General features: G+C 49.8%; 1 protein-coding gene across 1 annotated transcript in view; it reads right to left on the minus strand.

The window, feature by feature from the left end:
* The window catches only part of SLC5A1 (solute carrier family 5 member 1), a 169015-nt gene that overhangs the window by 15837 nt on the left and 129901 nt on the right, over window positions 1-23277 (minus strand). The window contains exon 12 of the mRNA XM_077293857.1: window positions 187-355. Coding sequence (XP_077149972.1) covers window positions 187-355 — 169 coding nt within the window. The remainder of the gene's footprint in view (window positions 1-186; window positions 356-23277) is intronic.

Consider the following 23277-nt stretch of genomic DNA (forward strand, 5'->3'; position numbering starts at 1 on the left):
CGCCTGAACTTTGTTGCAAATTTCTGGCACATTGTAAACCAGCTAATTGATGGTGTAAACTTAGACTAGAAAGTAGAAATGCAAGAAATGTATCAAACAGCATGGACCTCTAGGATAAATCAGGTGCATTTCAAGGCGGTAACTGGACTAGTGTAGTCAGAAAACTGATGGATAACTTTTACTGACCGGCTCATTAACTCTTTTCACAAAGATAGCCAGAAAGAAGACCGAGGCAATGGGCGGTCCTAGGTAACTTGTGATGGACTGCATATAGTCAAACAATTGCCCACTTTGAGCAGACTGTAGAATAGGAACCCAGGCTATGCTGACTCCAATCAGGAACACGATAAAGACCCTGCAATGAGGAGATTATTATTATTCATTTTATAGTGCCATTTATTCCATGGCGCATTACATGTGAAAAAGGGGCATACATAGACAAGTACAATAAACATGAGCAATACAAGGCACACACAAGTACAGAAGGAGAGAGGACCCTGCCCGCGAGGGCTCACAGTCTACAGTAATTTACTAAATTTTTCATAAATACTTGTATCACATTCATCTTTCACTATTAACAATACCCAGCAGATATTACAGATTTTTCTAGTATTGTATTTTTAGATTTTGCAATACACAAAACTAATTTTAAAGAGGCCTTCCTATTTAAGCCCTCCCAAGCCCTCGTGACAATTATGGTCCCACAGATAAATAACAATTATATTTTAAGCTAAAATTTTAATTATCGCAGGCAGACTGGTTGCAAACAACATGCTATCTACCGTAACTATAGGTACCTTCACACTGAGCAACTTTCCAACGAGAATGACAGCGATCCGTGACGTTGCAGCGTCCTGGATAGCGATCTCGTTGTTTTTGACACGCAGCAGCGATCTGGATCCCGCTGTGATATCGCTGGTCGGATCTAGAAGTCCAGAACTTTATTTCGTCGCTGATCACCCGCTGTCATCGCTGGATCGGCGTGCGTGACGCCGATCCAGAGATGTGTTCACTTGTAACCAGGGTAAACATCGGGTTACTAAGTGCAGGGCCGCGCTTAGTAACCCGATATTTACCCTGGTTACCATTGTAAAAGTTAAAAAAAAACCACTACATACTCACATTCTGATGTCTGTCACGTCCCCCGGCGTCCACAGGGTTAAAACTGCTTTCAGCAGGAGCGCTTGCTAATGCTGCGCTGCTGCTGAGAGCTTCCTGCACTGAATGTGTCAGCGCCGGCCGTAAAGCAGAGCACAGCGGTGACGTCACCGCTGTTACTGCCGGCACTGACACATTCAGTGCAGGAAGCTCTCAGCAGCAGCGCAGCATTAGCAAGCGCTCCTGCCGAAAGCAGTTTTAACCCTGTGGACGCCGGCGGGGGATGTGACAGACATCAGAATGTGAGTATGTAGTGTTTTTTTTTTTTTTTACTTTTACAATGGTAACCAGGGTAAATATCGGGTTACTAAGCGCGGCCCTGCGCTTAGTAACCCGATGTTTACCCTGGTTACCCGGGGACTTCGGCATCGTTGAAGACAGTTTCAACGATGCCGAAGTCGTTCCCCTGATCGTTGGTCGCTGGAGAGAGCTGTCTGTGTGACAGCTCCCCAGCGACCACACAACGACTTACCAACGATCACGGCCAGGTCGTATCGCTGGTCGTGATCGTTGGTAAGTCGTTTAGTGTAACGGTACCTTAACTTACTTGTTATGCAAATCATCCTAAAACGCCCCATACACATTAGACTAAAGCTGATTGAACTCACAGATATTGACAGGATGGGCCAACAATCTAATGTGAAAGTGGAGGTCCTAGCTGGGTGATGGTGTTAGTGCTGTGAGGGTCTTATACCTGTGCAAGCCGGTCTTGTTGGCTGGCCAGGACCATAGGTTCCGTAGTTCAATAAAGGAGACACCTGTTCCAAAACATAGTCTTTTCTGGACGGTAACTTCAGAAGGGTTATGTGCAAGGGATAGCGGGTACAAAGTCTTATGGAAGTTTCCTTTGCAGTATAAACATTTTCATGCACACAGTATCCTTCCACTGTAGTTTACTGAAGAGCTGGTGAAGCACACTATTTCGCACTACTTCGTCACAGCCTAGGTTGTCGCCACAGCCTTAATCAGCAAGTCTCTCTACTTGCTCAGTTGTTCCGCATCATACTTCTTCCGCTACTGGCACGCTGGTTCTACTGCTTGAAACCCACACTATCTCCACAAACTAAGTCCTTTTTAGGTCTGATACCTTCAGCGTTTTGCAAGCTAAGGTTTTCTTGTGACACGTCGTCCTATCCAATAACCCCTTTTCCTGGAAGGCCACACTGTCTCCTCAATCACTTCAAAATCTCACTATTCTCTTAGTCTCCTTTTCCTGTAATTCATCCAATATAGCAGCACTACTGACATACATGTTCTACTCGTACTTGAACTCGACCATACCTGACTATCTACAGGAAGTAGTCACTTACCCTAAGATTAAGCCCCTCCCACTATGGGCTATACCTGAACATTAACTCGATCTTACCCTAATATCATTACCTAACTACAGTCAATTATCTTACACTGTTGGAATCATGATTATAATTGTATATATTGCATCAACTGCTATTTACTACTGTTTAATAGTGCATGGGTTTCTGTCTCCAGCAATACAGCAATAGTGTTGTATTGCCAGCAAAGCATTTTAAAAATAAATAAATAAAAGGAACCATAGAGTTCATAATCACTGTGTGTGTAGCTGGAGCTCACTTATACTTTTACTTTGCAAGCCGAGAGACAAGATGCTAAGCTTTAAGAAATACCAGTTGTAAGCTGTGTTATCTTTGTTCCTGAATAAACATATATTCACTGTTGAACGGCTGGACAATAGGGAGATTAATCTGCTACCAACAGGTTAAGGTACCGTCACACTCAGCGACTTTGCAGCGAGAACGATGACGATCCGTGACGTTGCAGCGTCCTGGATAGCGATCTCGTTGTGTTTGACACGCAGCAGTGATCTGGATCCCGCTGTGATATCGCTGACGTCACCGCTGTGCTCTGCTTTTCGGCCGGCCGGCGCTGACACATTCAGTGCAGGGAAGCCGCCGGCGGGGGACGTGACAGACATCAGAAGGTGAGTATGTAGTGTTTTTTTTTTACTTTTACAATGGTAACCAGGGTAAATATCGGGTTACTAAGTGCGGCTCTGCGCTTAGTAACCCAATGTTTACCCTGGTTACCCGGGTGCTGCAGGGGGACTTCGGCATCGTTGAAGACAGTTTCAACGATGCCGAAGTCGTTCCCCTGATCGTTGGTCGCTGGAGAGAGCTGTCTGTGTGACAGCTCCCCAGCGACCACACAACGACTTACCAACGATCGCATCGCTGGTCGTGATCGTTGGTAAGTCGTTTAGTGTAACGGTACCTTTAGGCTACTTTCACACTAGCGTCGCTTGCTGTACGTCGCAATGCGTCGTTTGGAGAAAAAACGCATCCTGCAAAGTTGCCCGCAGGATGCGTTTTTTTCTCCATAGGTTTGCATTAGCGACGTATTGCGACGTATGGCCACACGTCACATCTGTCATGCGACGGATGCGTCGTGTTTTGGCGGACTGTCGGCAGAAAAAAGTTACATGTAACGCTTTTTTGTGCGTCGTGTCTGCCATTTTCGACCACACATGCGCGGCCAGAACTCCGCTCTCTCCTCCCCGGACATTACAATGGGGCAGCAGATGCATTGAAAAACTGCTTCCGCTGCCCCGTTGTGCTACTTAACACACTGTCCGTCGGTACGTCGGGCCGACGATTTGCGACGGTCCGTACCAACAAAACTAGTGTGAAAGTAGCCTTATGTGCCCAGAGTTTTATAAACATAAAGACCCAGAGAACAGCCCAGGGGAGAGAGAAAACCGTCAGTAACTTTGTGAAGTTCACAGTGCTGAATCTGATTAACCAGAACTACTAATTCTGGAAATTCAAGGTAAAGATGCTGCTGATAAGAAAAGGTACGTAGAAATATGTACAGGAGTCTAGAGCTGACCCACTACCAGACGACTGGGTAGAGAAGGATCACAAAGCACTATTTTCCTCAGTATAGATGATGATCAGATTGACATACATGCACAATGTGAAACTTAAAAAAAAATGTGAGAATAGCTGCAGAAAGTGCATGAAAAGATAGATCAGCAATAAGCTCTATTTAATGAGAAACTATCAGTCTAAGATAAATAAGAGCCAAGATATAGAGGATTACATAAGAAATACTCTAAAAATTGTGGAGCACCTGTGGGGCATTGGGGAAGATCTAAAGGATTTCTATATTGCTGCATTGCTAAGCAGTCTACCAGAAAGCTATAAGGGTACGTGCACACGTAGGTGGGATGTCTGCGGTTATTTCCGCACTTGCTTTTGTAAATCCGCAAGTAAACCTCACTGCGGATTACCTGCGGATTTACTGCGGATTTACAGCGGTTTTTGTGCGGATTCCACCTGCGGATTCCTATTATGGAGCAGGTGTAAACCGCAGCGGAATCCGCACAATAATAGACATGCTGCGGAATAAACAACGCAGCGTTTCCGCTCGTTTTTTCCGCAGCATGTGCACTGCAGATTTTGTTTTCCATAGGTTTACATGGTACTCTAAACTCATGGAAAACCGCTGCAAAATCTGCAGCGTGTGCACATAACCTAATGATGATTTATTGTAGTACGCTTTACAAACGTTTCGGTCACGTTTGACCTTCATCAGTGACTACAATAGTAAGACAGTGATAAAAAAATGAACAAACAAGAATAACAACATATACAATATACATTGGCCATAACTGTGTATAAGCATAATATGCAGTTCGTATCACAGCACATACACAGTTCGTCAGTGCCCAGTTTCCAGAGAGGTAGATCTTAGAGGAAGAAAATGTGTTGATATATGTGACGTACCGTACTATATTCAATGGTATATTTGAGGATATCCGTAGGGATAGTTCCTGGTAGGTCTGTATCTGATTAATGATTCACTGTTAGTATATGTCATTTATACATGCACCATAGGTGTGCTGGAGGGGACACTTACTTTTGGTAGATTTAGGGATTGTGAAGTGGATCTGTAACGCAAGGTAAAGATATGGCCATAAGTGCAGGGAGGTTACAATTCATATGAACAAGTCATATTTCATGCGTATAGTATAAAGCCAGATTAAACCACCGTCTATTAATTACCTTTTGCTTGTGATGTTGGAGCATGTGAGTCTCAGACGCGGTGTCCACCGCTTGTCTGGAGCTGGAGCAGCGTGTGCTGCTTAAACAGGGAAGGGGTGGGACAGACGCACCGCATGGATCAATGGTTGTAACCCCCATCTGAAACCGGAAGTGACATACTGGAAGTAGGATGGCCATATGTTCCACACAAAAAAAAAATTGTTTTCAAGCAGTCATATATATTGTTGATTAAATACCGGAAAGGGAGTAATAAGTATTCTAAGGGTGCAGGGAGTTCCTTTGGCAGGCAGGGAGGTATAAATAGCAATATGCTGCGGATGTGAGAATCCATTATGCTTATACACTGTTATGGCCAATGTCTATACTTTTGTTGTTATACTTGTTTATTCATTTTTTATCACTGTCTTACTATTGTAGTCACTGATGAAGGTCAAACGTGACCGTAACGTCTGTAAAGCGTACTACAATAAATCATCACTATTTCTAAGTTGAGTGCAAGGTTTAATTTTTACCATTGTACGGTTTGGGTACCTACCTTAGCACCACCCATAGTAGTGCTCACGGTGTTTATTTATATACCAGAAAGCTATGACACACTTGTAACTGCACTAGATGCGCGTCCAGATTATGAGCTTACATTGGAGTATGTCAGAGTAACGCTTGCAGAGGAGTATAAGTGAAAGACAGAAAGTGTAAGCAGCAGTGGAGTATCCAAAGCAGAATCCATTTTAAAAACCCAAGATCTACCCAAAAATCAAAATAATTTGAAGTAAACACATGAGTATTTTGTCTGGAAGAATTCAGGGTACCAAAAGGCTGACTGCAGAATCTGGAAATCTGGAATGATTCAGATAAAAAAATAATAATTATCAAAGTGTTAAAAGTGCCATTACTGAAGAATATGACACTTGAAGTACTATTGATGCAAGTACATCAAAGCATGCATGGTGTAAAGACTCAGGGATAACTAGTCATGACTAATGACAGAAGCTTCTTCTCTAACCTTGACCAAAGTAAGGCAGAGAAAGTGATCTTGGTCATATATGAGTTCAGAAGGAAAAAATCAAAGATGAGTTGTACCAGCTAAAACGCATACCATTAAAACCCTGAACAAAATGGTGTAGTGGAAAGAAGGAACCAGACACATCAATCATGACAGCTTGCTATCTTCAAAACAGACTACCAGGTAAAGCTACTGAGAAAACTCCATTTGAGTAATGAAACAGCAAGAATCCTCAATTGCAACACATACATATATTCCAAAATAAAGTATTTGTGCATATTTGCATGAGTGGGAACCTCATGCAAAAGAGGGTATCCTGGTGAGCTACAGTGAAACCCAGAAAGGATATAGAATCATGTACCCAGAAATAAACAAGGTCACAATAAGTAGAGATATAATGATTTATGAGAACTTCATGTCACTCAAGTTTCATGACATCATACCAGTAGACCAGCTGAAGCAACAACAATCTCAGTCAGAATTTCACAATAACAAGAAAAAGCATGTAGACGTTTGGTTAGGTTCTTCAACCACTGAAGAAGCAGCAGAAAAATCAGGGGAACTTGAAGTTAAGAGATTGTTGAGATCAAACAAAGGTATACCAGCTAAGTGTCTATCCTACTTTGTCAAAACATTACCTGAGTAAGAGCCACAGTCATGGGATGAAATGCAACAACTACCTGTTCATGAAAAACTAAAGTGGTTTACTGCTGCTAATGAAGAAATTAAGTCCCTTCATCAACTTCAAACCTAAAAACTCACCAAACTACCACAAGGCAAGGAAGAAATCAAATTTAAATGTGTTTTTAAGACCAAGTATGACTCTGAAGGCAAGGTTCACAGATTTGAAGCAAGAGTTGCAAAAAGATATTTTCAGAAATATGGTGAAGATTATGACGCCATATTTTTTCCATTTGCTAAGCAGACCACATTCAGAGTTCTAATGGCTATAGCTGCTGTACAAAAGATGTTTGTCAGACATTTAGACATCAAAACTGCCTTTTTAAATGGTGACATTGAAGAGGATTTGTATATGTCTCAACCTGAAGATTATATCAAAGAGGGTGAAGAGAATCTTGTTTGCGTTTGCAAACAACAAAAATCAATCAGCAAGAGCATGGAACACTAAAATAAGAAAAGTCTTATTGGAAGAAGGTTTTAAAAGAGGTCAAGCAGATCTGTGTTTATACACAAAATGGACAGAAAGTGGATACATATTCTCTTATATGTGAACAATGTGATTATGGTTCATCAAGAGGAAACAAATTTCAATGATGATGACTAAAATTCTGAATCAGCATTTTGAAAGCAAAGACTTTGGAAATGTTACATATTATCTAAGAATCCAGGTTCAAAGAGAAGAAGATGAAAGCTCTCTTATAAACCAAAGTGCACAAATCTACTTAATTTCTGAATCACTTTGCAATGTCAGAAGCCAAAGGTATAAAAATTCCAATGTAGCCATCCTATGTAAAGTTGGAAGGAGAAGATGATCTGTTACCTAACAATGAGAAATACAAACAGGCAGTGGGGACATAGTAACTATCACTCAACTGGATATCGCAGCAACAATTAGAATTCTCTGCAGATATGTGTAAAAAATGCACCAAAAAGACCGGAATGCTGTTAAGAGACGTCTTCGATATTTAAAAGAGACTCAAGACATAAATTTAAGGATATCTGCAGCAGGAGATCTAAAACTCACAGGCTATGTGAATGCAGACTGGGCTGGTGACTTAAGTGAGTGAAAGCAGCTATTTATTCAAACTTGGAAAAAGTTCAATTTCTTGGTCATGCGGAAAACAGGTGAATATAGCCTTGTCATCGACAGAAGCAGAGTATGTGTCTGCAGCCCACGCAAGTCAAGAGGTCATTTGGTTAAACCAATTGTTAGGCGATGTTGGTAAGCTATCAACTTAACGGTGATTTATGAAGACATCTAAGAATTCAATAAACTTGCATGCAGTTAGAAGACCAATGCAAAAACATTGATGTTAAACATAATCACCTGCGTGATTTGATAGAACGTGGCATAATTGAGTTTGTTTTTGCAAGACTGACCAGATAGCTGATGTTATGATAAAGCCACTACCAAGAGCCAAATTTGAAGAATTCATAACCACTATGGGACTAACAGGATGAGTAGTTGTTGAGTGGGGGTGTTGTAATAATGCTTATTGTATATATTGCATCAACCATAGCTCCCAACCGTCCCTCACTGTGCGGGACTGTCCCGGTTTTGTTGCTTCACCCCGCTGTCCAGCACGGGACGCTCTGATCCCGCCCTCCCTCCCTGCTTCAAGACGATACTCACCTCACCTTGCTCCAGCGATGCCTGGTCTCGGCGTACACAGCTCGTCCTGAATGAGCGGTCACGTGGTACCGCTCATTAAGGTCATGAATATGCGCATATTCATGATCTTAATGAGCGGTATCACGTGACCGCTCATGCAGGAAGAAGGTGCTGCGCCGGGAGTCGGGACAGAGCGAGGGGGATGTCGGCATGGCCGCGCGATGTGAGACAGGTGAGTATGAGGGACAGGTGAGTATGAGGGACGGGGGACGGGGGGAAGAAGGAGGACATAAGCCGGCACGCCATGCAAGATGGGAGCAGGAGCGGGAGGGGGGGTGGAGAGATAAGCCATGCATTCAGGGGGGAATATGAGCCATGCATACAGGGGGGGAATATGAGCCATGCATTCAGGAAGGGGAATATGAGCCATGCATACAGGGGGGGAATATGAACCATGCATACAGGGGGGGATATGAGCCATGCATACAGGGGGGGGAATATGAGCCATGCATTCAGGGGGGGAATATGAGCCATGCATACAGGGGGGGGGGGAATATGAGCCATGCATACAGGGGGGGGGGAATATGAGCCATGCATACAGGGGGGGGGAATATGAGCCATGCATACAGGAGGGAATATGAGCCATGCATACAGGAGGGGGAATATGAGCCATGCATACAGGAGTGGGGATATGAGCCATGTATATGGGATGGGAGGGAGATGAGCCATGCATACAGGGGGGGGGGAATATGAGCCATGCATACAGGAGTGAGGGGGATCATGTGGGATCATTATACAGTATGGAGAACTGTGTGGCCATTATACAGTATTGAGCATCATGTGTGGTCGTTATACAGTATGGAGCATCATGTGTGGCCGTTATACAGTATGGAGCATCATGTGTGGCCAATGGCCATTATACAGTATGGAGCATCATGTGTGGTCATTATACAGTATGGAGCATCATGTGTGGCCATTATACAGTATTGAGCATCATGTGGGATCATTATACAGTATGGAGAACTGTGTGTGGCCGTTATACAGTATGGATAACTGTGTGACCATTATACAGTATGGAGCACTGTGTGGCCATTATACAGTATGGAGCACTGTGTGACCATTATACATTATGGAGCATCATGTGTGGCCATTATACAATATGCAGCATCATGTGTGGCCATTATACAGTATGGAGCATCATGTGTGGCCATTATACAGTATGGAGCATCATGTGTGGCCATTATACACTATGGAGCATCATGTGTGGCCATTATACAGTATTGAGCATCATGTGCAGCCATTATACACTATGGAGCATCATGTGTGGCCATTATACAGTATTGAGCATCATGTGTGGCCATTATACAGTATGGAGCATCATGTGTGGCCATTATACACTATGGAGCATCATGTGTGGCCATTATACAGTATTGAGCATCATGTGCAGCCATTATACACTATGGAGCATCATGTGTGGCCATTATACAGTATTGAGCATCATGTGTGGCCATTATACGGTATGGAGCACTGTGTGGCCATTATACGGTATGGAGCACTGTGTGTGGCCATTATACAGTATGGAGCACTGTGTGTGGCCATTTTACAGTATGGAGCATCATGTGGGGTCATTATACCGTATGGGGCACTGTGTGGCCATATTTTTTTTTGTTTATAATTATTGTATATATAACAGTGTGATCAGCAGTGCTAAATGGGTGTGGTTGGGACGTGGATATGGGTGTGACTAATTATGAATGGGTGTGGTCAGAGGCGTGGCCTAAACTTTGCCGCGGCGCGCGCCGCAAACTTTGTCCCTCTTTCCCATCTTCAAAAGTTGGGAGGTATGCATCAACTACTATTTACCACTGTTTAATAGTGCATGAGTTTCTGTCAACAGCAATAGTGTTATATTGCCAGTAAAGCACTGTTAAAAAACAAACAAAAAAAAACAGGAAGTTCCTGTTCGCTGTGTGTATCTGGAGCTCACTTTTACTTTCGGTTTGCAAGCTGGCAGTCAAACTGCTAAGATCCTAAGCTATAAGAAATGCAAGTTGTAAGATGTGTTATCTTTGCTCCTGAATAAGTATATATTCACTGTTGAACGGCTGGACAGTACAGAGATTAATCCGCTGCCAACGTTTACTACCTATCTTATGTACTAAACTGTATTATCCTACATTATCCACGCCCTGTACTGTACACTATGTGTGACACTCCAGGAGTTCGGTTTTCACAGTGGTATTGCCTTCCTCAAGGGGAGGGTGATGCCATGCTTGGAAGCAAGGAAAGATCCTTTTAACAGGTAGCACGTACACACAACACCGTTCTGACTCCAGGCCAGAAGGGGGAGCTCTGATCCAGTTTGTGGGTGGCTTCCCTGTATATTCAGGCTGGAGGAAGAGTTAGCCAGTCTGTCAGAGAGGAGTAAGGAGTGAGGAGTGATGAAAGGAAAGCTGGGGCCGTGCAGACACGTAGTTCTGCAGCTCCTGGAAAGAGAAGAGAGGGACAGAGCAGTGTGTGAGAGACTGTGAGGGGAGAAGAGGCAAAGGAGAGGAAAGATACTGGGAGTGGAGCTGCGAGAAGGCTCACTCCAGAATCAGCGCAAGAAACCAGAAGCCAGAATTCCGAGGTTGTGGGGGTAACCGTATGCCCCACAGCAGAAACCGGCGGGCAGGAGATTTCAAGTCGCCTCTCCACCATTACAGCCGAAGGCACAGCAAGATATAGAACTCGGAGTTGCCGCAACCAGGGACACCTGTAAAAAGGCTTGAATTGCCTGCCATACGGATTAGTGTCCTACTTAAAGGTACAGAGAGAAAGTGAGGACCTTGTGTGAAGCCTTAGGCAGCAAGGGACTTAAACCACAGCGTAGTAAGGAAGGCTTCCAACCCCACCTGGCTAGGGGAATTCCCGAATCGCTTACAGGCTGGCCGGACCTCACCACCACCTGTGATCCGTACCCTGGACTGTGGCTGCATACCACCAGTAAAAGGCAAAGAGACTGCAACCTTGTGTCCTCCAATTCTTTCCGGCGCTACACCGTCTGTCATCTTTGCCTTCTACACTGGGAGCCCTGGAGACTGAGTTCTACCTGTGGGGAACTATACCACCTCTGCTGCAATACCATCATCCCCAGAGGGCCCCTTTAAGCAGCATCAGCCATCCCTGGCCAAATACCACAGGTGGCGTCATGAACACTACTACAATAGACTTTATTCCCACTGCACCTTTCCCCTTTTATTGGATGCCCAGGGCCACGGACCGGGTCACTGCCACCGTGACACATCCCTTTAAAAACCGCCCGGTTCCGAGTATCCCACGTCCTAGCGGACGCTCCACTATGTCCTACACTGTATATTACCAACATTGCTATACATTATACAGGCAAACATCACAATACATCACATAACAATATATTCATACAAAAGATGCAAAAGAAACATTATGCGATTGGTGTCTTCAGGGGTAGGAACGCACCAGCAATTGTCCACCACCCTTTCACACACGCAGTTTTGCACTTACAGCTCAGGTTTCATCCACAGGTTTGGTAATAACTTACAGATTGCAAACAGGGGTGGATTAAGGGTAGCCCGGTTCCCGGGCTGTTCAGACACTGTGGGCCCCACGTCATGTGACGGGGTAATGCGACGGGATCATGCGACTGGGTCATGCGAGGGGGTCATCATATACCTGAACCAGATTATTCCAGAAAAATAGTTGCTGTGTGAAACTATAACCTGTCAAACATCCATTGATCTAGTCAATTTACCCTTCAGTTAGGAAGAAAAAAAAAAAAACCACAATACTATCACCATAAGTGCCAGTATTCACAGGAGATCTGTACTTAGTATGCAGTGTCTGTGTAGAGGTAATACAGTGATCACCGGTGACATTATACACAGGAGCTCTGTATATAGTATACAGTGTATAGTGTCAGTGTATAGGTAACACTGACTCACCAGTGACGTCTCTAGGTGAAGTCCTTCATCTCTCATCCAGCACAGACCGCCATCACTTCATCCAGCCAGGACTCGTCTCTGCAGGAAATAACACAGTTATCTCGAGCTCCGCTTGTAGAACACATTACTTATATTTTTCCCAACTTCTTCATTACACCACATGAAGAAAAAGAGGCAACATAGTATCACTCTACACAGTAACAGGACCACCCCCCCATTTAAAACAGTGTCCTCAAAAAATAAAATAAATAGATCACTGCAGTAATAATATCCCTTAATTAGCCCCTATGGTAATAATAATATCCCCCATCCTGGCCCCGTGTATCTCATTCCTGGCTCCAGCCATATGTTCTCCCATCCTGCCCTCATGCGTATCCATTCTGCCCCATATGATCTCCCCATCCTGCCCCATCAGTCTCCATCATATCCACCCTGCCCCATGATCCTGCATGATCTGTCTCCAATCCTGCCCCATGTCTTTCATTCTGCCCCGTGTCTCCAATCATGCCCCGTATCTACATTCTGCCCATGTCTCCAATCCTGCCCCATCTGTCTCCAGTTCTGCCCCCAGTGTGTCCAGCATCTCTGCCCCCAGTGTCCAGCATCTCTGCCCCCAATGTGTCCAGAATCTCTGCCCCCAATGTGTCCAGAATCTCTGCTCCCAGTGTCCAGCGTCTCTGCCCCAGTGTCCAGCATCTTTGCCCCCAGTGTCCAGCATCTCTGCCCCCAGTGTCCAGCATCCTGTCCCCAGTGTGTCCAGCAATCTGCCCCAGTGTCTCCAGCATATTGCCCCCAGTGTGTCCAGCAATCTGCCCAGTGTCTCCAGCATATTGCCCCCAGTGTGTCCAGCAATCTGCCCCAGTGTCTCCAGCATATTGCCCCCAGTGTGTCCAGCAATCTGCCCCAGTGTGTCCAGCATCCTGCCCCCAGTGTCCAGCATCTCTTCCCCCAGTGTCCAGCATCTCTGCCCCCAGTGTCCAGCATCTCTGCCCCCAGTGTGTCCAGCAATCTGCCCCAGTGTCTCCAGCATATTGCCCCCAATTTGTCCAGCAATCTGCCCCAGTGTCTCCAGCATATTGCCCCCAGGGTGTCCAGCAATCTGCCCCAGTGTCTCCAGCATATTGCCCCCAGTGTGTCCAGCAATCTGCCCCAGTGTCTCCAGCATATTGCCCCCAGTGTGTCCAGCAATCTGCCCTAGTGTGTCCAGCATCCTGCCCCCAGTGGGTCCAGCATCCTGCCCCCAGTGTCTCCAGCATATTGCCTCCAGTGTGTCCAGCAATCTGCCCCAGTGTCTCCAGCATATTGCCCCCAGTGTGTCCAGCAATCTGCCCTAGTGTGTCCAGCATCCTGCCCCCAGTGGGTCCAGCATCCTGCCCCCAGTGTCTCCAGCATATTGCCTCCAGTGTGTCCAGCATTCTGCCCCCAGAGTGTCCAGCATCCTGCCCCCAGTGTGTCCAGCATATTGCCCCCAGTGTGTCCAGCATATTGCCCCCAGTGTGTCCAGCATATTGCCTCCAGTGTGTCCAGCATCCTGCCCCCAGTGTGTCCAGCATATTGCCCCCAGTGTGTCCAGCATCCTGCCCCCAGTGTGTCCAGCATATTGCCCCCAGTGTGTCCAGCATATTGCCCCCAGTGTGTCCAGCATATTGCCCCCAGTGTGTCCAGCATATTGCCCCCAGTGTGTCCAGCAATCTGCCTCAGTGTCTCCAGCATATTGCCCCCAGTGTGTCCAGCAATCTGCCCCAGTGTGTCCAGCATCCTGCCCCCAGTGTCCAGCATCTCTGCCCCCAGTGTCCAGCATCTCTGCCCCCAGTGTCCAGCATCTCTGCCCTGTAAGGTTTCTCTTACTGAGAGTGTTGGGGGACACTCACTTGGCCGCGATATTCAAGCACACGGGCACGGGTTTATAAAACAAAGCAGTCCATGCGGTTTATTAAGCGTCATAAACCGGGTTACGCACAGTTCATAACATGAAACACAACAGGCACCAACTGGTGATATTTAACTTGCAGCTTCAAACACTTCAGTGTACGGCTTTGCCTCACGGACACTAACGTGCTGGGCCTCTCACTTCGCCCAGTTACCAGGGTGTCCGTACGCCGTACACTTCACCAATGTCCCAAGTCGCAAACAGCACATACGACTCTGGGTCACAGTCTCTTAATCACGCTGGTCCTCCCTTAACCAGTTCCCAAGGGAGACCACACAGTTCACAGAACTTCACAAGCACTACCGGCCTGTACGGTACCTGACGGGAGCTCCGGCTCCACCTGCTGACTCCTTGCCAGTCCACACCTCCGGGTAAGCTGCCTTACAGGGATCACCAACTTGCCTGGCCGGCACACACTAGTCAGTCCAGAGCCACTGAAGGATTGTAGCTTCCCCAGTTCCACTGTGCACTGCTCCGGGATCCGGTCCTCCTCCTAGGACCTCCCACGCCAGCAGGTACTTTCCAGGAAGCCTCCTCCCAGGCTTCCAACACAGGAACACACCGAGCCCTCAGGAACTCCCTCAGGGATTTTGCACTTGGACCCTTCAGGTCCAAACACTGGAACCACACAGGAACATGTGACCCACACTCTGGTCACGTTATGTACCTGTAACCACACCCACAGTAATGGATCACATGGGCTGGTCATGTGATCCTGACATCACTGCAGGTCAATTCTCACGGCCTCAATACAACTCCGTGCACATCCCGGGGAGACCATGCAGCGCCCCCTACCTGTTACAGGGGTTACTGCATCACATATATCACATATCCCCCCCCTCTGTTCACACCTGTAGGGTTGAACACCTGTCATACACGTGGGATCACGGGATATGTCATGCACGTTGCCTTGCCCTACCTGTCGAGAGAACCGTCTCAGTCGGTTTTGAGCATCACACAGACCCATCCAGTTGTTGAGTTTACCCCGCCCCCAGCGGTCAACATGTAGGCCTTGAGCTTTGGCCCTTAAGTTACAGTCTGTCCGTGACACCAAACCTTTAGTCAAGTTTGTCTCTTTACTCGACCTTTCTCTCCAGGGTCGCCACCCACGGTTGGTACGGACATTAGTCCCACTTACAGTCGAGACTAGCAACTGATCAGAGTCTGACCCTCCATCACTACGTCTACTACTGTACATGTCCTTTTTGTTTCCTTTTCCTTGGGAAGAAGGCGGCCGCCACCTTATGTTCTGCAGCTGTTTATTGACCTGCCGTCTGTACAGTCTTAGCTGCTCTATTTCTCTCAAGTAGGCCACGCGATACCTCAGGAGCATCCGGACATTCGCTAGACTCTCCTTGGACCCGACAACCAGGAATGACACCATTCCATCTTCACCCACCTGGGCCTCGTCTTCAGCCGGAATCCTCAGTCTCTTCACACCTGACATATCCACCATCTCCTGCATCGTTTTTCCAAATCGGCCAATGAGCTTCGCTACCAGAGCTCTGGGCACTTGGACTGTGTCCTCTACCAAGCCCAGACGACTTTGAGCTTTCCTGGCTTGCTCCAAACAATGAGTGGCCTCACCATTCCCCAACAGGACCCTCTGCTTCGTGCGGAGGCACCGTAGGTGCATGTCCCTCAGGACAGCCACCCTCTTCACTGTGACTTCCTTAGTAGACAGTACCACCAACTGTTTCGTCTCTAGTGCCCAGTGCACACTAGACGCTTCCACTGCCTTTTTAAAGGCCTCATGCACACCCTCGCAGGTACATGCATCTTGCGCCTCTACGGGTACATCTATCACGCACTTGAAGAGCGGAGTCTCACTTCCTTCAAGAACAGATGGCTCCTGCCTTGCCATGGACCTTTCCATCAAGACACCTGTCACAACCGGGTGACCATCTTGTTCTGCTTTTAGCGCCAACTCCTCTTCAGCTTTACTCTCATTACCACTCTGGTACTGGCACGAGAAGTCTGCGACCATCACCTCTTTTCCGTGTAGAGGGCCTTTTAGTGCTTCTCTAAGCACTACAACGTCTTCCTTTAGGGTCTGATACACACTTTGCCATCTGAACAGGTGGCCTCTGAGCTCAGAGACTTCCTTCTCCAGCTCATCCACTCTGCGCTCAGCCGCTTGTCTCAGGACCCTTTCTCGTTCGACATGGTCGTTCACCGTCTCTATAACCAATTCCATCTCGCTTCTCCCATCCTCTGGACTGGTGAAACATCCATCACTTGAGGAGGTATTCACTTCCGGCACCATCTCCTTGGTGGCCTCCTCCACTTCCGCACCCTCCGACTCTGCACTGTCAGGGTCGGCCCTCTCTTGGGTCTCAGCGGTGACGTCATTAGGTTCGTCCCTTTTCCCTGGGACTTCAGAGTACTTCATACACCCCAGGTCCTCAGCATCTTCCGTCAATACCTCACACGGAGCAACGGGTTCAGCCCCTTTGGCTCTTTTACGTCTCCGACGACGGGAGGAAGAATTGCCTGAGTCAACCTTATTACACTCTTTTCCACTGGCGTCACCGTCTGAATGGGAGTCACCACCAATCGTTCTCACAGGTCCTGGACCCCGTCCTCCACCTATCACCACAGGTCCTGGACCCCGTCCTCCACCCGTCAGCACAGGTCCTGGACCCCGTCCTCCACCCGTCACCACAGGTCCTGGACCCCGTCCTCCACCCGTTACCACAGGTCCTGGACCCCGTCCTCCACCCGTTACCACAGGTCCTGGACCCCGTCCTCCACCTGTCACCAGGGCATATGCGCTTGTTACTGGCCATGACTTGTCACAGTCACCCCCAGAATCTGTGTCACACCTTACAGTTCGAGGACCCTGCAAGTCACTCTCTGTCTGGGTGTCAGCTCCACTTGTTTTATCCAGCAGACCACTACCAGTCGTATTGTGGCACACTTCACGTGACGTCAGGTCAGTTAGTTGGGCAGTCGAACCTTTCCCTCTGGTCAGGCCTGCCTTCTCAACATTACTAACTGACATCCACATTACATCCACAAACACTTCAGCCTTTTCCCACAGTGCTACCAAATCTTGTCCTATTACCATAGGATACGGCAAGATCGGGTCTACAGCCACCTCATGGTATGTGGAAACCTCCGCTGCGACAATGTAGATAGTGGCTACCTGGAGATATTCAGTGTCGCCAGGTGACACAGAATCTCCTGGTCGGGTTCTCAGCACAGACGCTTCTCTCCCCGGGTCTATCAACCCCCGCACACACTTTCCATCCAGCCAAAAAGGACACAGTCGTGACACCTCACTGTTTGCTGCCCCTCTTTTGGCTCCGCCCCCTTTCTGGGCAAGTGCTCCGCTTTTTGATACCACCCCGGTTCGAGATTCAGCCCCCCTTCGGGATTCCACCCCTTTTTGGGCCATTACCCCTATTCGGGTTACCGCTCCTTTTTGGGTCTCCGCCCCCTTTTGGGCAACCATCCCCGTTTGGGCCACCGCTCACTATTAGGGATACTCCCCTCCCTGGGATACACCCGGTGGACTCCCCCACGGCACTCAGGCCCCAGTTCGCACAGTACACCCCTTTGTCTCTGGGCTTGTACTGGCCCTTTAAGAGTCTGCACAAAAAGGGAAAAAAATTTTTTTTTTTTTCCTCTATGTCACTTCACCAGCTCCTGCTGGTACGGCCACAGCTCCCGCTGCAGTCACACACAACCGGCACCTCCAGGTGCTGCCAACCACAAGACACTACAGCTCCGCCTGCTGTGGAACCTCTCGCTGCAACCACGGCTACTCTCCACACGGCTCTGCACGACTCCACCGCTGCCGCTTGTCACCTTCATGACCCCGCCGAGTCACAGCAGACGCTTGTCACTTTCGTAACCCCGCCGAGTTACAGCTAGACGCTTGTCACCTTCGTGGCTCTGCCACAGCAATTAACTCCACGTGTGCTAGCGGGATCGTTGCCAAAATTCTCCACCAATTGTAAGGTTTCTCTTACTGAGAGTGTTGGGGGACACTCACTTGGCCGCGATATTCAAGCACACGGGCACGGGTTTATAAAACAAAGCAGTCCATGCGGTTTATTAAGCGTCATAAACCGGGTTACGCACAGTTCATAACATGAAACACAACAGGCACCAACTGGTGATATTTAACTTGCAGCTTCAAACACTTCAGTGTACGGCTTTGCCTCACGGACACTAACGTGCTGGGCCTCTCACTTCGCCCAGTTACCAGGGTGTCCGTACGCCGTACACTTCACCAATGTCCCAAGTCACAAACAGCACATACGACTCTGGGTCACAGTCTCTTAATCACGCTGGTCCTCCCTTAACCAGTTCCCAAGGGAGACCACACAGTTCACAGAACTTCACAAGCACTACCGGCCTGTACGGTACCTGACGGGAGCTCCGGCTCCACCTGCTGACTCCTTGCCAGTCCACACCTCCGGGTAAGCTGCCTTACAGGGATCACCAACTTGCCTGGCCGGCACACACTAGTCAGTCCAGAGCCACTGAAGGATTGTAGCTTCCCCAGTTCCACTGTGCACTGCTCCGGGATCCGGTCCTCCTCCTAGGACCTCCCACGCCAGCAGGTGCTTTCCAGGAAGCCTCCTCCCAGGCTTCCAACACAGGAACACACCGAGCCCTCAGGAACTCCCTCAGGGATTTTGCACTTGGACCCTTCAGGTCCAAACACTGGAACCACACAGGAACATGTGACCCACACTCTGGTCACGTTATGTACCTGTAACCACACCCATAGTAATGGATCACATGGGCTGGTCACGTGATCCTGACATCACTGCAGGTCAATTCTCACGGCCTCAATACAACTCCGTGCACATCCCGGGGAGACCATGCAGCGCCCCCTACCTGTTACAGGGGTTACTGCATCACATATATCTCAGCCCCCAGTGTGTCCAGCAATCTGCCCCAGTGTCTCCAGCATATTGCCCCCAGGGTGTCCACCAATCTGCCCCAGTGTCTCCAGCATATTGCCCCCAGTGTGTCCAGCAATCTGCCCAAGTGTGTCCAGCATCCTGCCCCCAGTGGGTCCAGCATCCTGCCCCCAGTGTCTCCAGTATATTGCCCCCAGTGTGTCCAGCATCCTGCCCCCAGTGTGTCCAGCATCCTTCCCCCAGTGTGTCCAGCATCCTGCCCCCAGAGTGTCCAGCATCCTGCCCCCAGAGTGTCCAGCATCCTGCCCCCAGAGTGTCCAGCATCCTGCCCCCAGTGTGTCCAGCATCCTGCCCCCAGTGTGTCCAGCATCCTGCCCCCAGTGTGTCCAGCATATTGCCCCCAGTGTGTCCAGCATATTGCCCCCAGTGTGTCCAGCATTCTGCCCCAGTGTCCAGCATCCTGCCCCCAGTGTGTCCAGCATCCTGCCCCCAGTGTCTCCAGCATATTGCCCCCAGTGTGTCCAGCATTCTGCCCCAGTGTGTGCAGCATATTGCCCCCAGTGTGTCCAGCAATCTGCCCCAGTGTGTCCAGCATCCTGCCCCCAGTGTGTCCAGCATCCTGCCCCCAGTGTCTCCAGCATATTGCCCCCCGTGTGTCCAGCATATTGCCCCCAGTTTGTCCAGCACATTGCCTCCAGTGTGTCCAGCAATCTGCCCCAGTGAGTGCAGCATATTGCCCCCAGTGTGTCCAGCAATCTGCCCCAGTGTGTCCAGCATCCTGCCCCCAGTGTGTCCAGCATCCTGCCCCCAGTGTGTCCAGCATCCTGCCCCCAGTGTCTCCAGCATATTGCCCCCAGTGTCTCCAGCATATTGCCCCCAGTGTGTCCAGCATCCTGCCCCAGTATGTCCAGCATCCTGCCTCCAGAGTGTCCAGCATCCAGCACCCAGAGTGTCCAGCATCCAGCACCCAGAGTGTCCAGCATCCTGCCCCCAGTGTGTCCAGCATCCTGCACCCAGTGTGTCCAGCATCCTGCCCCCAGTGTGTCCAGCATATTGCCCCCAATGTGTCCAGAATATTGCCCCCAGTGTGTCCAGTACATTGCCCCCAGTGTGTCCAGCAATCTTCCCCAGTGTGTCCAGCATATTGCCCCCAGTGTGTCCAGCAATCTGCCCCCAGTGTGTCCAGCATATTGCCCCTAGTGTGTCCAGCAATCTGCCCCTAGTGTGTCCAGCAATCTGCCCCCAGTGTGTCCAGCATCCTGCCCCCAGTGTGTCCAGCATCCTGCCCCCAGGGTGTCCAGCATATTGCCCCCAGTGTCTCCAGCATATTGCCCCCAGTGTCTCCAGCATATTGCCCCCAGTGTCTCCAGCATATTGCCCCCAGTGTCTCCAGCATCTCTGCCCCCAGTGTGTCCAGCATCCTGCCCCCAGTGTCTCCAGCATATTGCCCCCCGTGTGTCCAGCATATTGCCCCCAGTGTGTCCAGCATCCTGCCCCCAGTGTGTCCAGCATCCTGCCCCCAGTGTCTCCAGCATATTGCCCCCAGTGTGTCCAGCATATTGCCCCCAGTGTGTCCAGCATCCTGCCCCCAGTGTGTCCAGCATCCTGCCCCCAGTGTCTCCAGCATATTGCCCCCCGTGTGTCCAGCATATTGCCCCCAGTGTGTCCAGCATCCTGCCCCCAGTGTGTCCAGCATCCTGCCCCCAGTGTCTCCAGCATATTGCCCCCAGTGTGTCCAGCATTCTGCCCCAGTGTGTGCAGCATATTGCCCCCAGTGTGTCCAGCAATCTGCCCCAGTGTGTCCAGCATCCTGCCCCCAGTGTGTCCAGCATCCTGCCCCCAGTGTCTCCAGCATATTGCCCCCCGTGTGTCCAGCATATTGCCCCCAGTTTGTCCAGCACATTGCCTCCAGTGTGTCCAGCAATCTGCCCCAGTGAGTGCAGCATATTGCCCCCAGTGTGTCCAGCAATCTGCCCCAGTGTGTCCAGCATCCTGCCCCCAGTGTGTCCAGCATCCTGCCCCCAGTGTGTCCAGCATCCTGCCCCCAGTGTCTCCAGCATATTGCCCCCAGTGTCTCCAGCATATTGCCCCCAGTGTGTCCAGCATCCTGCCCCAGTATGTCCAGCATCCTGCCTCCAGAGTGTCCAGCATCCAGCACCCAGAGTGTCCAGCATCCAGCACCCAGAGTGTCCAGCATCCTGCCCCCAGTGTGTCCAGCATCCTGCACCCAGTGTGTCCAGCATCCTGCCCCCAGTGTGTCCAGCATATTGCCCCCAATGTGTCCAGAATATTGCCCCCAGTGTGTCCAGTACATTGCCCCCAGTGTGTCCAGCAATCTTCCCCAGTGTGTCCAGCATATTGCCCCCAGTGTGTCCAGCAATCTGCCCCCAGTGTGTCCAGCATATTGCCCCTAGTGTGTCCAGCAATCTGCCCCTAGTGTGTCCAGCAATCTGCCCCCAGTGTGTCCAGCATCCTGCCCCCAGTGTGTCCAGCATCCTGCCCCCAGGGTGTCCAGCATCCTGCCCCCAGTGTGTCCAGCATCCTGCCCCCAGTGTGTCCAGCATATTGCCCCCAGTGTGTCCAGCATATTGCCCCCAGTGTGTCCAGCATTCTGCCCCAGTGTCCAGCATCCTGCCCCCAGTGTGTCCAGCATCCTGCCCCCAGTGTGTCCAGCATCCTGCCCCCAGTGTGTCCAGCATATTGCCCCCAGTGTGTCCAGCATATTGCCCCCAGTGTGTCCAGCATTCTGCCCCAGTGTCCAGCATCCTGCCCCCAGTGTGTCCAGCATCCTGCCCCCAGTGTCTCCAGCATATTGCCCCCAGTGTGTCCAGCATTCTGCCCCAGTGTGTGCAGCATATTGCCCCCAGTGTGTCCAGCAATCTGCCCCAGTGTGTCCAGCATCCTGCCCCCAGTGTGTCCAGCATCCTGCCCCCAGTGTCTCCAGCATATTGCCCCCCGTGTGTCCAGCATATTGCCCCCAGTTTGTCCAGCACATTGCCTCCAGTGTGTCCAGCAATCTGCCCCAGTGAGTGCAGCATATTGCCCCCAGTGTGTCCAGCAATCTGCCCCAGTGTGTCCAGCATCCTGCCCCCAGTGTGTCCAGCATCCTGCCCCCAGTGTGTCCAGCATCCTGCCCCCAGTGTCTCCAGCATATTGCCCCCAGTGTCTCCAGCATATTGCCCCCAGTGTGTCCAGCATCCTGCCCCAGTATGTCCAGCATCCTGCCTCCAGAGTGTCCAGCATCCAGCACCCAGAGTGTCCAGCATCCAGCACCCAGAGTGTCCAGCATCCTGCCCCCAGTGTGTCCAGCATCCTGCACCCAGTGTGTCCAGCATCCTGCCCCCAGTGTGTCCAGCATATTGCCCCCAATGTGTCCAGAATATTGCCCCCAGTGTGTCCAGTACATTGCCCCCAGTGTGTCCAGCAATCTTCCCCAGTGTGTCCAGCATATTGCCCCCAGTGTGTCCAGCAATCTGCCCCCAGTGTGTCCAGCATATTGCCCCTAGTGTGTCCAGCAATCTGCCCCTAGTGTGTCCAGCAATCTGCCCCCAGTGTGTCCAGCATCCTGCCCCCAGTGTGTCCAGCATCCTGCCCCCAGGGTGTCCAGCATATTGCCCCCAGTGTCTCCAGCATATTGCCCCCAGTGTCTCCAGCATATTGCCCCCAGTGTCTCCAGCATATTGCCCCCAGTGTCTCCAGCATCTCTGCCCCCAGTGTGTCCAGCATCCTGCCCCCAGTGTCTCCAGCATATTGCCCCCCGTGTGTCCAGCATATTGCCCCCAGTGTGTCCAGCATCCTGCCCCCAGTGTGTCCAGCATCCTGCCCCCAGTGTCTCCAGCATATTGCCCCCAGTGTGTCCAGCATATTGCCCCCAGTGTGTCCAGCATCCTGCCCCCAGTGTGTCCAGCATCCTGCCCCCAGTGTCTCCAGCATATTGCCCCCCGTGTGTCCAGCATATTGCCCCCAGTGTGTCCAGCATCCTGCCCCCAGTGTGTCCAGCATCCTGCCCCCAGT

Source organism: Ranitomeya variabilis, chromosome 1 (genome assembly GCF_051348905.1).
Source record: "Ranitomeya variabilis isolate aRanVar5 chromosome 1, aRanVar5.hap1, whole genome shotgun sequence".
Lineage (NCBI taxonomy): Eukaryota > Metazoa > Chordata > Amphibia > Anura > Dendrobatidae > Ranitomeya > Ranitomeya variabilis.